General features: G+C 36.0%; 1 protein-coding gene across 2 annotated transcripts in view; it reads left to right on the top strand.

Annotated features, from left to right (window-relative positions):
* The window catches only part of LOC140158908 (integrator complex subunit 3-like), a 48671-nt gene that overhangs the window by 5703 nt on the left and 25644 nt on the right, over positions 1-17324 (top strand). For both annotated transcript variants that reach the window (XR_011859835.1, XM_072182177.1), the window contains exons 5-21: positions 2649-2733; positions 4187-4253; positions 5111-5252; positions 6316-6445; positions 7378-7475; positions 7717-7764; positions 8522-8665; positions 9144-9231; positions 10099-10178; positions 11453-11544; positions 12356-12450; positions 13208-13387; positions 14298-14433; positions 15259-15322; positions 15658-15761; positions 16490-16534; positions 17136-17255. Coding sequence is in view for 1 of the 2 variants with exons in the window: in XM_072182177.1 (XP_072038278.1) it covers positions 2649-2733; positions 4187-4253; positions 5111-5252; positions 6316-6445; positions 7378-7475; positions 7717-7764; positions 8522-8665; positions 9144-9231; positions 10099-10178; positions 11453-11544; positions 12356-12450; positions 13208-13387; positions 14298-14433; positions 15259-15322; positions 15658-15761; positions 16490-16534; positions 17136-17255 (1718 nt within the window). In the remaining variant the exon portion in view is untranslated. The remainder of the gene's footprint in view (positions 1-2648; positions 2734-4186; positions 4254-5110; positions 5253-6315; positions 6446-7377; positions 7476-7716; positions 7765-8521; positions 8666-9143; positions 9232-10098; positions 10179-11452; positions 11545-12355; positions 12451-13207; positions 13388-14297; positions 14434-15258; positions 15323-15657; positions 15762-16489; positions 16535-17135; positions 17256-17324) is intronic.

Here is a 17324-nt window from a genome sequence, read left to right as displayed (position 1 = left end):
AAATTGTTTGGCCAAAAAATTTTTGTTATTAATTTTTAAAAACTAGATAAAAATATCTAGGGACCGTTTTTGTCTCGCCTGATAAGGCAGGAGACTATATAATCACTTTTCCGTATGTGTGTATGTATGTGTGTGTGTGTGTGTGGATGTGACAAATTTGGTTAAAGTTTTGGTTAAAGTTTGCCTTCCGCCTATTTTCTCGGAGACTAGGGGTTGCACGTTCCTCAAACTTGGTGGGTGGGTGCATCTTGACCCGAGACAGAACCGGTTTGTATTGGTTAGTGGGTCAAGGTCACTGAGGTCATCTAGGGTTCATCTGAGGTCAAATTAGTAAAACTGTCGTATGGGCATGAAACTTGGTGGGTACAGTCAACATTTAAAGCCAAATTTTGGAAGGTCATTTCGAGGTCACCAGGGGTCATCTGAGGTCAAATTAGTAAAAACTGTCGGATGGGCATGAAACTTGGTGGGTACAGTCAACATTTAAAGCCAAATTTTGGAAGGTCATTTCGGGTCACCAGGGTCATCTGAGGTCAAATTAGTAAAACTGTCATATGGGCATGAAATTTGGCGGGTGCAGTCAACATTTAAAGCCAAATTTTTGGAAGGTCATTTTGAGGTCACCAGGGGTCATCTGAGGTCAAATTAGTAAAACTGTCGGATGGGCATGAAACTTGGGGGTACAGTCAACATTTAAAGCCAAATTTTGGAAGGTCATTTTGAGGTCACCAGGGTCATCTGAGGTCAAATTAGTAAAACTGTCGGATGGGCATGAAACTTGGTGGGTACAGTCAACATTTAAAGCCAAATTTTTGGAAGGTCATTTCGGGGTCACCAGGGGTCATCTGAGGTCAAATTAGTAAAAACTGTCATATGGGCATGAAATTTGGCGGGTGCAGTCAACATTTAAAGCCAAATTTTTTTGGAAGGTCATTTTGAGGTCACCAGGGGTCATCTGAGGTCAAATTAGTAAAATCTGTCGTATGGGCATGAAACTTGGGGGGTACAGTCAACATTTAAAGCCAAATTTTTGGAAGGTCATTTCTGGGTCACCAGGGGTCATCTGAGGTCAAATGAGTAAATACTGTCATATGGGCATGACACTTGGTGGGTACAGTCAACATTTAAAGCCAAATTTTGGGAAGGTCATTTCGAGTCCACCAGGGGTAATCTGAAGTCAAATTAGTAAAAACTGTTGCATGGGCATGAAACTTGGTGGGTACAGTCACCATCAGCCAGATAATCGTGCCCAGCCGATAACCGCCAAATTCATTTACCTCTACCAAAAGTAATCGCAAAAGCAGGCGGTCACGAAAGCAGGCGAGACTCGTGGTTCGAGAACCGCCTTGTTTTAATTTTTTTGAATTTTGACCAACTTTGAGAAATTTGCACCAAAAATGGTCAAAAAATGCAAAATTTTCAAAAAAATCATAAAAAGTCTGATTTTACCAAATTTCAAATATTTTTGGTGAAGTTGGTCAAAATTCAAAAAAAAAATGAAAAAGGGTCCCTAGATATTTTTATCTAGTTTTGAAAAATTAGTAAAAAAAATTTTTTGGCCAAACAATTTTTTTGTTATGTTGCACTAGAAAAAATTTGGGCCCAAAAACCCGCTTTTTTGGGATTTTCTCCAAAATGAGCATTTTGGTCCCAAATTGGACCTCACAGATGAATTCATCAAGTCATTTCCATTCTAAAAATGTATACTTTTATATTCTTTAGACTAATAATTTAGCAGTTATGAGGCCCGAAAGTTTTCATAATTCCAGGGTTCAGACCAACCTTAATTATATCAATAGCCATCTCAATATTCAATCTGAAAGAAAGCAAGAAATATTCAATGTACAATGCACGATGTTAGTATTATGAAAGAAACAACACTGTAAAATCACTGAAATGAATTATAATGAATCGACATGGTATATGCAGCACCAATAAAATGTTGGCTTATAGCCAGTGCCATAATAGTGCCATATTTGTTCCATTAACCGCCCTTGCTCCTATAAGCGCCCACCCAGCAACTTTAGGACAAGCAGAATGTGATATAATAAACTGCCCATCCACTACTGTCAATTATGCTTAAAAAGGTTAAGTTTGAGTTGATTCCATCTTTTCAAAATTATATTTTTTAAACTGTCACCATTTTAACTGTAAACAAGACACATTATTGAGTACTGTACCCTAAAAACTAACAAATATTGTACTATAAGATGGTAATGGATGACTATGTTTGTAATATGCAATTTTGTAAACTGTGTAATTGCCACCCAAAATGACTATGTTAAGCACCCTGGGCAGTTAATGGAACAAATGCTTATTCCATTTATCTTTTTATTCCTCCAAAATGTGTGAATTTTCTCCACAAACAGTTTGTATTTGCAATATTTTAGAAATATTTTTTGAAACTTATACTTACTTTTCTTGCAATTTTTTGCGATGGTCAATTTTCTATATTTTTTTAAACATGGATTGTGTTGCAGATCATTATGGATTCTTCGATTTTAATGAAAACTTCCAAGATTTTGAGAAATTAAAATTTGCAGTCGGATCTATAATGTGCGATTATACCCAAAATGCGCAACTTTTGGCACTTTTTGCGCGTTGTGCATTTTCCCTGTCCTTACATTTATTATATTGCTTATTTCTAGGCTGTATGGATCACAAAGGAGATGGTGAAGAATGCAGTAACAGGTGTAGACAATGTTTGCTCATCTCTCATCAAACAGATTGCAGGTACGTTGAAATGTGTCATTTAGGGCTCTTTTTGAAATTCCCTTACACAGGAAGGTGTGCGCCATCCTGCAGCTTTCCTGTGCTAGCCTTCTTTTGTTAAAATCCTGTGTGATTATAACACTGCAATTAGCCACTTCACTGACTTAAATTAGGAGCGCGCTTTCCTGACCGAGCTTTTTCACAACGCCGCGCTTAGCAAGGGGAATCCTGCCTTCTTTCTGTGTGAAAACGTGGTAGGGTATTTCAATATGAGCCCTTAGATAATCCAATATAAAAGTCCCTGTGGCCTATTTGCTGTCAAAGTTATGTAATAATACAATTTTTTAATAGAGCGCCCTGCACTACAAGCATGTTGCACTCATCACCTGTGTATGTCTGCAATAATAGATTGAATACAATCCCGCTCTTTACAAAAATCTTACAGGTGTGAGTGATTAGCATGGTTCAATGCATAGGTACAGTGTGAATGTTGTAGTGCAGGGCAATCTATTCAAAAATTGTACTCATCTATTGCTATGGTAATTAATCCTGTTACATCATCACTTCGACAGTGAATACCAAATTAACAGTGCATAGTTTCATTCATTGGGAGCTTGCCTTGAGCATTATGGCTGCAGTAAGAGGCTGGTCGACTGCATATCCGTCTTTACACGCTTTTTCAATACGGAATAAATGCTAACCTCTCGTGACATCATCCAAGCAGCATAGTTCATTTCCCATTGAAAAGCGTGTAAAGACGGATATACAGTTTACCGTTCTGGTAAGCTTAAATAGTTCTTACTGAAGTGTCAGTCACAGTACCCAGTAAGGTGCCAAGAATACATGCTTTTTAGGTTAAGAATTCTTTTCTTCATGGCATTGGTAAATCCTGGGTGATTCCAATGTTTTTCTGGTTTTCCTATGGTGCACGCCAAGTGGGAAGATCCCTGGCACTGCCAGTCTCAGGTCAGGAAGTGCAGAGGTAATGTGAGAGTTAGCTTCTTTGTTTTGATTTCTGCTTGCTCTGTACGTAAGTATAAAGCTTTAGAAATTTCAGTTTTTGCTAATTGTTTTCACCTTTTCAATATTGGTGATATGTGGTCACTGATATGCTTGATTTCAGAAAGTACACTCACCTCCAGTAGAACATGTACATTGTATGCACTGTATATGTATCAAATCTTGCAGTGTTTGCTTGCAAGAGCATGATGCAGTTACTACAACGAGGAATGAAAATGGCCATGTGTTGGCCTGAATCACATATGTAGAATATAGGATATCATTGAATTTTTGTTTTGTTGGTCTAGTGGACTGAAGCACTGAAAAACCAGGTACTTGGGTATCTAGAGCCACTAGCCAAAAACTCACAGCTTGTTCAATGGAAGAATTCAGTTACTGGTATGTAGCAAATGTACTGGCAGTCGGGAGTAAAAATATTTTAGTAACAGCCTACGATTTGTTTTTATTTATTTAGGCGGAGATTTATCACCAAAGAACATATGGTTGGCAGAGGCTATGCTAGATATCTTCACTGAAAACAGGTAATGAACATAATAAACATCTTGTTGTTATTAAACATTATTAATATTCATGATATGGTTACGGGAAATGAGATGCAATTTTGGAGATGCAATTTTGCATCAATTACTACTACATTTGTAGCCCTTCAAAATGCTATGTTTTAATGTAAACCACATGAAAACATTAAGAACCAAAAGAATTTGAACATCTTTGTTGCTGATTACTCAAAATGAGTGGACATGGTTCCCTGCTACAACCTTGGCGAAAAATGTTGCCACACCTTAGCGTTAATTGTCCAACATCCTTCCTCCCTCATCTATTGCAATGTTGATTTGGACAAAATCGTCATCATGTCTACATTTCAGTCTCCCAACATTGAAAGATGGGGGATGGGGAAGGGGAGAGTCTAAATTGAATGTGCATGCATTTTTGCAACTATAAAACAAAGATAATGCGGTACTGTCACATATTTAGCTCTGGCGATTGCTTGATTTTGACACCAGCACGTGCTGGTGTGGCAACAAATTTCCGCTAGGGTTGTAGTTAGTTGGAAGTTACAGATTGTCATCGTTTTTGTACTCCAAATCAGTATTAGTGACAGTAGACTCATTCCTCTTGATATGCTCACTTATAGTTCCCATCTACTGAACGACTAGAAGAAATTGATATAAAATGGTAAGAAATAATGGCCATGATAAATGTGGTCATCACAGCTCATAAATGAAAGCCAATGACATAAATACTGACCTATGAATTAAAAATGGTATGATGATAGGGAGATGGAAAAATATAATGATAAAGACAAAAACAGGTTGGATTGATGAAATAATGGAATTAAATAATACTATTATTTTCTGATTTGTTTGTTTTTGTGCAGGTCATGGTTAGAAAAGTTGCCTGTGTTGATGTGTATGGCACTATTCACATATCTAAGAGTGATAGAAGATCACAATATTCAATCATTAGGTACACTGAGACAAAGAGAAGTAGAGTTTTGCATCACACTGCTTAGAAATAAGGTAAGTACTCCCAGTTAGGGTTACGCGACTAAGTCGCCAATAGTCATTAGACCGGTTATCAACACATGATTTCTAATTCAACACGTTACACTTCGTCGTGGTAAAAAATATGACAATCGACACATGTCGAAACTTGTAATGAGATTTTAAAATGCTGAAAAAAATTGATAGTTAAGCTTAAAATCACGCCAATATGAGTTACGAATGCCGACTTCTGGTGTAAACATACTTACTGGTTTGTATTTCGGGAGGTAATTTTTGACTTTCCAATGAAAACATGATCGAACAGTAAGCTTATTCGGACAAAATAGCATGGAAATTTCATTTTTTTCTCTTTTTGATATGTGTCGTAAAGTGTCGAAAAAGGACAATTTATTTTGACATGTCGGATTTGGGGTCATATCGACGATAATACAACACATATGACAGTCGATAACAGGCATAATAGTCATAGGGCTCCGCGACTGTCAGTGATAGTCTCAACTTTTGACTATATCTTTGTAATAGTCCACTAATGATGATTATCTATCCGCAGTTGATTCAATCATTAATTTGAAATGCTTGGATTGATTATAATGTTTTACTTTACATGTGTGCATGGCATGATAGAAATTACCTGGCAATCGTTTCGGGTTATGTCATGGCCACATTATGCAATTTACCCCTGCAATTCCATGTGTTCCTTTTAATTTGCAACTTTAAAAATGCACCAGATGTCATACTGGTATCAATTCAGAGCTTTTGGTAGCAAATGGATCAAATTGGAGCTAACACGATCCTGCACATGACTGTATCAATCAAATTATCACAATGTGCGCATGTTTTGATGTGGGTTGCAAAAGTGATTTATTTTTATGTTTTGTTTATAATGGAGTAAACATGAATTTGATCATTTGGATTAATTTTGACCACTTGGTGTTTGTGCCTAGCAATATGGAAACAAATACAGATGTGATGTCCTCATAGGTACAAATGATATATTTCCCAGATAATTTGTTCTGATGTACTGTACAACGGACATAACCATATGCTATGTCTTATTATTGTTTGTTTTCATTATCAGTTTATGGAATGCTGTAGAATAGGACGGGACCTGCTTAGGCTGCTACAGAATGTAGCAAGAATACCAGAATTTGAGCAGTTATGGAAAGACATCCTTCACAAACCACAGTCAATTAATCCACAGTTTGGAGGTAAGTTGATGAAAGAAAAACAATAACATGATAATAAAATTTCAGCGTTTACCTTCCGCTTTATAATGCCTAAGTTCCCTGTGTGAAAGATTAAGGTTATGTCTTCCATAGGGGGTATATGGATTTCAACTGGACTAGCCCATTCAGGATTTTTGTTTGGGAAATAAGCACTTTTTGGAAGTTATGGAAAAAAACCCTTTTTACCCTTTCGAAAAACCATGTCAAATTATGGAAGTTTAAACAGCTTTTCAAAATAAAGATTAGGGAAAAATAAGCCCTTTTGTAGAAATATATACACTGAGCCCATTGTGTGCTTGGGTGGTGTCTCGCGCTTTACTATAATGCCATAGCTTAAAAGGGCTTTTCGTGATATACAGCTTCATCCCTCCACTTTTCTCATAAAAGTTGAGATTTTTATACCACTGGAACCTCTAGCTACATAATGTTTATCTACCAAACATTTCTTGCAGATTAATTTGTTTAGCAAAACTATTGTCAAATTTGTGGTATACCAGAACGAAATTATAACAGTGGCCTATAGGCAGTGCCATACACATTATCATGTATAACTCTCAAACGCAAAATTAGAATCAACTGAAATTTTGGGAATAAGCTTTTTTGTGGATATCTTCTGAAAAATATCATTAAATAGAGGATGCTAGGATCACGAAATCCTCCGTTAATCGAGGAGAGTGCTCTGATGGTGATCAAAGGCATACTAGCTGTGTTTAACTGTGTTCTTGTGATTGTCATTATAGAGCAACTTAAACTACACAAATCAGTGGAAGTGAATTAAAAGAAATTCTATCTCTATGATATGCAGTTTGGATCCATATATTTATCAAACGTGTAGTATCAAATTCAATGAAATGCTAAAATAATTTTAATAATGTTTTCATTACTAATTGTTGTTACATTAATTTCATTAACAGGTGTTCCACAGCTCATGGGGCAGAGAACATCTCCTAAGTACTTAGCTTGTCGACTTACACCAGACATGGAAAAGAAAATCATATTCCTCACATCCAAGGTTTGTGCAAAAATAACACTGCTCGCCTTTTTGTGACCTCTCATTAAATGTTTAATGAAAAAACAAAGGTTTCTGTTAATTAAAGCTACTAAAAATAAAAAGTATGGGTATCATACATCCCAGCAATGTTCTTATGTAAGCATATGTATCTGCATTCTGTCTTTGTGTATTTTGTGTAACTTGCATATATTGTGACTTGAATATGAAAATTCACATAGGATTCCCAATTTTCTCCCAACAGGTAAAATTTGGGCAGCAAAAAAGGTATCAAGATTGGTTCCAGAAGCAGGTAAGCGGTGGTTGGATCATCCCTATATTATCCTACATATTATGCAATCCAATATACTGCTATCATACAACCAGGCCTCAAATTTAAGAACATCTAGACCAAAACATACTATTCCATAAAAACTGCTGATCTCCTGATCCCTAGATTTGCTACCAGAAGATAATTTTGGAGGACCAGGAGACAAAACAAAATTTTAAGCAAGTTACTTCCATGGTATCTGAAAAATATCAAGTCAGTCAATTGCTTCCCAAAGCCTATTTACAAGTTCACTACTCGCTCTTCTGGTTTACTTGCTATATGTTATGTGCCAGTTGCCCTAGATTAGGGCCCTTGTTAGAGGTCACACAGGTGTTTTATCCAAGTCTGCTTTGAATGTATTTTGTGGGCTAAATATTGATTTTGCCTACCACTTTTACCAGGCACTGAATTAATTAAAAGGTTGTGTGGTGCACTTAGTATTTTAACTCCCAGCTGTTTGCTGTAGCCTCACGGGAGCCAAACTGCACCAGCTGCCCATTAAATTTAAGCATTGCATGCAATAGAAACAGCATTTGGGTCATGTAAAACTGATCAGACTAAAGCAGTAGATTATTCTAAATTGATTAATTCAACATTGTTGGAAATGAATGTTTAGCATTGATCCAAGTATATTTCTTGCTTAAGAATTTTGAGCATAAATTGAGATTGTTTGACATTGTTTTAACCTGCTAATGAAAACTTTGATTAATATTCTTTTGTTTGTTTGTTCGTGATTTAGTACCTGTCAACTCCAGAGAGCCAGTCATTACGGTGTGATTTGATCCGGTACATCTGCTGTGTTGTTCACCCCTCCAATGAAGTGTTATGTTCTGATATCATTCAGAGATGGGCAGTCATTGGTTGGCTTCTTACAACATGCACAGTGAGTAAAGTTGCTCTAGATAGAGCATGTTGTCTGTTAATAATGAGTCAAATTAATATAGAACCAGGCTGCACTTCACAGCAGTGTTGATCATCACAAGCATGTAATTCTAAATGTTATCAAAGCTAACCTGACTACCAGGTCACTTGGATCCAGCAGTATGAGTTAAGAAAAAGAACACACACATGCACAACTTGTTACCATTGTAAATAGATGCCAGTCATCAGGAAATTGACTGATTTTATGAATTTTGTCAGGAAGTTTGGGATTTTTGTTAACAATACTTATTAAAATCTCTGAATAAAACAGTGTAGATGGTAAAGGACATGATCTGGTAGCATCCAAAACAAACTGATGGTTGATATGTTTGCTTTCCAAAGGATATACTTGAACTTTGATTTGAATGTTAATGTTAAAGTCAGAATACTAACTTACCAATTTATTAACATTGATTAACAATTGTTGTGTTTTTCTCTAGTCCAATGTGGCAGCATCTAGTGCAAAGTTGGCTCTTTTCTATGACTGGTTATTCTTCATCCAAGCAAGAGCTAATATCATGGATATAGGTAAGATCATTTTAAGTTCTTATATAAGTGTATCTCATCTCAAGTTGAGAGCAATGCCATGTTACATTTTACAGTGGCAAATTGAATTAGTGCATTTACATGGTTGCCTCGCCAGCGTATCAACAAATTGCCCTTGTACATGTGTGTATACACCCTGCAGGATTAGATTAGTGCATAAATCTTTTCATGGAGCACTTCTTACAGGCTTGGGATGTCTGTTTCATTCGATAGTGGCAGCAGTGAAGAAGGATTTATTGATGGACATAAAGTTTCTCAAGATTTACTTGCTTTGTATGGAGTCTACAATGGGCTCAAATAGATTTCAAATAGTGTCACCCATTTAGGTAACCCCATTTGAAATTTATACTCTGTATATAGGAGATTAAGGTCATGTTTTCCATAGGGGGTGACCTGGAATCCTTGATTGTAGTGTCCATGAATAAAATTGCAATGTATCTGAAATAGGTCTGCATTGATTAACAATTGTTGTGTTTTTCTCTAGTCCAATGTGGCAGCATCTAGTGCAAAGTTGGCTCTTTTCTATGATAGTGGCAGCAGTGAAGAAGGATTTATTGATGGACATAAAGTTTCTCAAGATTTACTTGCTTTGTATGGAGTCTACAATGGGCTCAAATAGATTTCAAATAGTGTCACCCATTTAGGTAACCCCATTTGAAATTTATACTCTGTATATAGGAGATTAAGGTCATGTTTTCCATAGGGGGTGACCTGGAATCCTTGATTGTAGAGTCCATGAATAAAATTGCAATGTATCTGAAATAGGTCTGCATCTTAGTTCTCCCATATGCACCTCTAACATCATGGGCAAGTTATTTAACTTGTTGATACGTTTTATTTTCTCTTCAGAGCCTGCAATACTTGTGATGCATCATTCAATGAGATCACATCCGGCCATTACAGCAACTCTTCTAGATTTCCTTTGTAGAGTAAGTGTTCATTTCACTTGGTATAATTGACCCTTTGCACAGTCATTTCAATCAGCCCTCGAATTAAGGATCTGAAGAGGCACAGCAACTTTTTTAGGGCAAGTTGATAATTGCCTTGGATTTTCACTGAAAAGGCAAGGCAGCATGGCAGTTTGTAATATTTCAAGAGGGCATCATGGCAACTGTTGAAAATTTGAGAAGGGCACCAAGGCAATTTCTCAAAGCAAAGAAAACACACCCAAACAGTCTGATAGATGATTTTATAATGCAGGGGCAGGGCTGGGGCACCGACAGCAACTTCATTAGAGGGCACGGCAAGTGACTGCCGTCGGTAAAGGACATATTTTGAGGGCATTACGGCAGTGGGGATGGGCACCCACGGCATTATGCCGTGGGTGCCATGGGTTAATTTGAGGGCTGATTTCAATATGAGATTCTACTTCAAAATAGTGTGTTGTGTGAACATGACCTTTTATACTCATGCTTTAAAGATCATGAACGCTTTGCAAAAGCCTTCTTGCGCATTACTAGAAAAAGCGAAAAAACAAAAATGCACTTTTGTGATTGAGTATGTGTAGAGAATCTCGTTGTGGCAACAAGTTGGCTGATCCATGTAAAGGGTCAAGAAGGCTAAGTTTTGATAAATGAGGGAACCTATTATTTGCTTTCCTGATGATATATTTTCAGCAGAGCTATTGGAAGACGACATTTCAAATTGAGTGTTACCTGCCAGCACCATTGCAGAGAGTTCTGTGGTCTTTTTTCAAATCCAAGTCATATTGATATGTTTCTCACAACAATTTATAAAATGGGAATCAAATACATTTATGGAACTGGATCCATTTCACAAAGAGATTTGTTGCAAAATCCATACCCGGTATTTAATCACTCCAAGTCACAAAGAGGGGGTTATGGTGAAATAAGCAAATAAGTAATAGGGATTTATAACATAAACCCATGGTAATGTTGTGATGGGTAAAGACTACTTGTAACTTTATGATGGGTTTCTTACCATAAGATCTAGCTAGCTTTGTGAAATTGATCCTGCATTACTACCTATACTTATTTATATATATCCAAAATAATGAGGATTTGGGATTTCACTCTCTGGGATATTAACTTCATCAGAATACAAATTAACATCCAGTACTTTAACTGTGGGGCTCTCCTAAGTTATCAATATTTTGGTTGTCACTTTGAATTGTTTCAAGCCTGGGATTGGTTTATATGTCGCTGCCTGTGTCCTGACTCTTTTGTTTTGTTTTTATTTTCAGATTATTCCTAATTTTTATCCACCATTAACAAGTCAAGTCAAGCTAGGCGCCATGACCTCACTCAGGTTTATTTTGGAAAAGAGAGTTTTACCGTAAGTGAAGTGAAATATATATTATTTATTTTACAATTTCTTTTTTAACAGTTCATAGTATATAGCCTACATGTATATACTGCTTAACTGTAAAAAGATACCTAAATGCAGTATTTTTGTTAAATTATGTGTTTTGCAGCCCAGGTTAGTTTGTGAAATGAGTTGCAAGTGAAAATCAAAGTAAACCATTCAGCAGTAAGTGAAAAAAAAGAAGATGAGCAAAACCAAATTAAACATTGTAATTATTTACTTCAAACATTTCTAACAGGTGCAGACATTTCAAGTTTTTTGTGCCTTTGTGTCACATTAATTAAAAAACCCTGCTACTTCCAAAGACTTTGTAAAGATGTAATTTTTTAAATAGTTGAAGTTATCTGTGGCCTCAGTTGAGAGAGAGTTTTATAAGATAGTATTTGCGTAAATTGTAATTAATATTATTATTTGAGGTCCAAGATCTGGCCACAAACTTGTGTGTTATTTTTCCTTGCTTATAGATGAACTTTGGTTGTATATATTACTGAAATATGTAATTTTGGTTTTGTCTTTGCAAATACAGTCAAACCTTTCTCGTCCGGACCTCTTTTCTACTGATCTCTATTATACGGTTGTGGAAGCATAACAGGATGATTTGTTGATTTGGCATGCACCTTACCCCATGTTGAAGCAATATTTTGTTCCAATTTTAGTACTTGTCAATACAGTCAATGCACAATTACATATCACTTATATGTGGTCCCATCACAGCCGGATAAAAGAGGTTGGATTGTAGTGAGAATTGAGTGAATATTGTTTTTTTTGTTTCCTATTTCAGGTCATTATCACCTCTCTTTGACAATCCCAAGCTAGACAAAGAGCTAAGAGCAATGATCAGGGATACCTTCTCAGAGTTCTGCTCAGTAACTGATGGTAAGTTTGTATTATGTAATATGCACAGTGGTACATTATGAACTCACACATAACTCCAGCATTATCATGCGATGTATTCTGGTCATTTATCTATAACTTTAAGTTTCATGTCTACAAATGTAGCTTTAGAGATGCAACAATTGATTTGCCTTAGCAGGTTCTGATAAAGGGGTAATTTTTGTGTGCTTTCACAGTTTTGGAGGTTTTATACAGACCTATGTATAAAGTAAAAATATTTAAAAGTATTTTGTTTAATTTTGCGGAAGCTCTGTTGAGCATGAAAAGTGCAAAAATTTATGTTCCGCAAAAATTTTCTCATCTACAGTAGCAATTTTGGAACAGGCAGATACATAGGGTAACTGTAGATGACAGCTGTGATTACAGTATATTTTCTAAAGATGATATTTTTGTTTGTTTGTTTAAACGGTCGCTCTGTGTGGAGACACACTTGGGTCTTAATGGGACCAGGTTCAAGCAATATGCTCAATCCAGGCTAAAAAACCTTGTTGATCATGCTGGCTTATATGGAAAGAAAAGGAAGAAACACAATTGAAGACGAGATCTCTATATGATATCCAAACAAAGGAAGTGAACAATTTTTTTGTCAGTTTTTGGGTCAAGAGAAATGAAATTCTTAATCCAATCTCAACTGCCACAGGCTTGGTGAGCAGTTATTTTCTTCAATATCAATCTAAAGAATAGCATGTTTTTTAGTAGCAAATCACAATTTTGGATGTGTTTTTGTTGTACATTTCAGTACCGCCAGTGCCTTCACCCAAAACTGAAATACCGCCTCCAATACCAGTGATTCCTACTCCAATAATAGCGGAGGTGAAAGAAGTAGAAGTGATCAGTGATACACCTAACACTGCACCTGTCAGGAATAGGCTAGACAGTGTAGAGGGAACATTCAGTGATGAAGAAGAGGAAGAAAAAGGTAGGTACAGTGTTGCCAAAACTTACCAGTGCCAAAGTGTGGCAAATTGGCTCTCCAGGCAATTTGCTGCAATTCTCTAGGCAATTTGCTGCAGTTTGCTGTGATATACAGGTTTGACAAATTTCAGTTATTTTACTTCCATCCCTAACTGTGGCATCCCTGAATGTGGCATTATGCTATTGTATGTATTCCATTCTCCTGTTCAAATTCTTTGATACAATGGATATGTTTGGACATGCATATGATGATGATGGTAATAGCTCAAAATTTTTTGAAGTCAAATGTTAGTTTCAGTTTCCAAGCTGCTTACACAATCCAGTTTTCTTCCCTGGTGACACTGCTATTGGTGACACTAGACACTGGTCAAAATGTTTATTTAGACAAAATACTATTATTTGTGTCCATGAAGAAAAAATACCCAGGGTTGGCATTCGAGGGGACAAAGCAAAGAAATGCACCTTAAATAATATCATGTCAAGAATCTAGTGCGAAATGTGTTGGGATATACTTGATATCTTGTAGGTCTATAATAATATTATTTTTCATAGTTATGGACCTACAAAATATCAGGTTTTGTGCTTCCTCCCTTGTGCTGATTTGTACATTTCTTTAAAGAAATATCAGAGTATTGAAACCTGAAATGATGAAGAGAATTAGACAAAAATGGAAAGGTGTGACAGTTTTGTATAAATTTTTGAATCAAGTACAGTTTACACAATGTACAGTAGTAGATTTAAAACAACAGTCACAAGACTTACTATTTGCAGAGCTGTGGTAGCTTGCGACCTGCATCTGCAGGTCGTCTTTAGCCACTGAAGAGATTATTCCACTTGACTTGCCTCTTGACTACCAGATATTGATTGGTTTTGGTCAAGTTTACACACTGTTTTGTACTTGATTTGTTTTGCAGTGAAATCCCAGGTTCCTGTGAAGGAAATGGTATTCCGTCCCATTAAAGAAGAAGAGGAAGAGGTTGAATTAGATCAGTACTTGGACCAGCTGGATGGTGATATCAAGGATCTGTGCGAGACCTTACAATCTCAAAAGTAAGATTATTTTGATACCGATCTGATAAGCTAATTGTTATTTTCATGAAGGTTGTATTATGGCAGATTTTCATAGCATTGCAAAAACCAAACAAAAAACCCCACAAATATTTTGTGGAATAGAGTGACGTTATCCTTGAAATATATTCGGCAACACAAGCAACTTCCCAAACTTGAAAATTGCAATAAGTTTTGTAAGGGCAAACAGGTGTTTATACAGCAGGTCTTTGTTTCATTTCATGAAACATTTGGCAGAATATGTTCCAAACATACAGTCACAAATTCAGTTGAATAAACACAATGTGCCATTTATATGCTTACGTAATTACATCTGCTGCATCCCATAAGGCAAAAAAAAATTGTTTGTCCACGTCCGACCGACCGTGTACCCTGGTGCCGACCGTGTCTTTTTTGTTTGTTTGTTGTAATTTACGTTGAATGTGCTAGTAAAACAGTGGTTAGTATAAATTTAAAGAAAGAAAATGTAAAGAAAATGAACAGTATAACATGCAAAACCATCTCAAGAGTTAAACCAGTAAAAGTGCTGTGTGTTTTGACTTATTTACCTGTCTTCAAATTGTCAGTTTCAAGTGCAATATTTGTAAAACAAAACAAAAAAACCGACCTACCAACCCAACTGTTTCATAAGCCTCTATGGACAAACAAACCTTTTTTTTTTTTGGCCTAACCTCCCTTTGGGAATGTAGTCAAGGTTGAGTGGCGGAAACACAGGCATTTGCTGTGCTTTGTTCATTTTGTGATTGCCTTTCGAGTATAGTACTATTATAGTTGTAATCATCATCATCTTTTATGAATGTTTCACAGAGATGCAGATTTAGAAGCACAGTGCGAAACTATGGAGAACCTATGTAGTGTGATTCTGGAATCGGTAAGTTGAAACATTTTTTTCACATAAAAAAATTTACAAGATTTTTACAAAATTATAATGACCTCTGAAGAAGCCAAAGTTGAACTTATGAAGGGCAAATAATAACCTTCAAACTTACATACTTATTATGGCGCAAGCAAATTCACTTGGCTACTTGATACCAATTTAATGGAGCTTAAGCACCTTTTAAAGAAAAGTTCATAATATTAATAGAGCATTGTTTTACAAGTTCCTGTCCTGTTTTATTCTCAAGATTGATTTCAATTCAATGTAGGCACTGACTTAAAATGTTATAACACAATTTATTCCTCTCTTGTTAATTTGTGTATTTTTAGAATGATTTTGACAGTGACACAGCAGGACCATTGGCTAGTTTTCTCACAGCACTCTATAATCCACACATGTCAGGAGAAATTCTACCAGAAGAAATTTCAGATGAGTAAGTACTGAAACAAAGCTTATTTCAGTTCATTATAACACTACACTTACTACCACACATGTTTTGCACTTGCTGATATGTGTACCGGGTAATTGGGTAAATAGAATGGGGTCAGGATCAGGTGATGTATTGCGACGTGATTAACGAATGAGGTCTTGATGTGTGATAGCTTTTTATGATGTGATTTCAATCAGCCAATCTGAACCTCTATTCGGGGTGTATCCATGGTGTAAAATATTCATGAGTTAATCCAGTGTCAAGACTCCATAGAGGAATCAAGCAGCTTACAGAATAAAGCTGTATAATCCTTCAATAGATGATGTCTTTGTTAGGCTAAGTCCATGCAGTTTTACACAAAAGGATAAACCCACTAACTGACATGAAGTGGACACCTTAAATTTATAAAAACTGAATGAAAAGCAATAATAGCTTAGTAAAATAGCCCAAGTTATTAAAGTATTTGAGTTAACTAATGGAGTGAAACAAGTCTGAACCTATAGGCAAATTGGCTTCATCAAGCAAAAATATGTGGCGATACTCTAGTAGAACCTTCACTTTTCAAACTCGTAGTCTTGATGCCCACTTTTACCACAAAACACACTTACACATCCATGATTAAATTAGAAGTGATGGCAATTTGTAATTATATACAAAAAATAACAACTTGAACAAACATTAACATAAAAGTATGTCTGTAGTGGTCTAACTCTTTGATTAATTTCTTTCAGAACAATGGAAGATTCATTGGGGAAACCAATCTATGTTATATTTAGGTAAGTTGATTTACGTTTTTTCCATGCCTGCAGTAATACACATAGGCCCAGGCAGGGAGGATTCCTTTCAAATTAAAGGTCCTTGACTCGATCGACAGCCTCATCCCCCCTCATCAAAACTGAGATTTTGGTATCAGAAGAAAGCTCATATTTTTCTCATTAGCCCAGCAAAATTTAACGCCCGAGACATGTTTTGTTTAGATGGTATGAACAGAAATGTAATGGCTTGTGGTTACCACACTGGAAGTGTGTGTACTATCCTATGGGGAATTGTAATGCACGTTTTTGCAAAACCGCTTGAACAATACAACTCAATTTTTCTAAGATAGAAAACAGACCATGAAAAATTGGACCACATCTCTTTAAGTGATATTCAAATGTTAAATATTCAAATTTCAGGAACAAAATTTTATCTTTTTTGTATTTTCTCAAATTGCAAATTATTTACAGATTTTGGTGATTTTTTGGGTCATTTCAAAAAAAAAAAAAAAGGCCGACTGACCGACCCTACTTGAAAGGTCTGTCCGCCCATAGAACAGGGTTTCTTTTTTTCGTCGCCTGAGCATGATATGTTAACTCCTCTTTGTACTTTATTTGACAGGAATTTAAGTCAAGACACAGAGGATGACTCCTGTCCACTGCAGCTGCTTACATTAGTTTGTATTATGTATGAGAAACACACCAAGATAGGATATAATCTCCTCTACTATTTACATTCAAGGTAATATCTTTTCTCTATATCATTGTCTTTTTTAAAATTTCTGACATAGAAATGAAAATATTTATGATA

Source organism: Amphiura filiformis, chromosome 8 (genome assembly GCF_039555335.1).
Source record: "Amphiura filiformis chromosome 8, Afil_fr2py, whole genome shotgun sequence".
NCBI lineage: Eukaryota > Metazoa > Echinodermata > Ophiuroidea > Amphilepidida > Amphiuridae > Amphiura > Amphiura filiformis.
The sequence above is the reverse complement of the archived record's forward strand: the minus strand, read 5'-3'. Positions and strand labels throughout refer to the sequence as shown.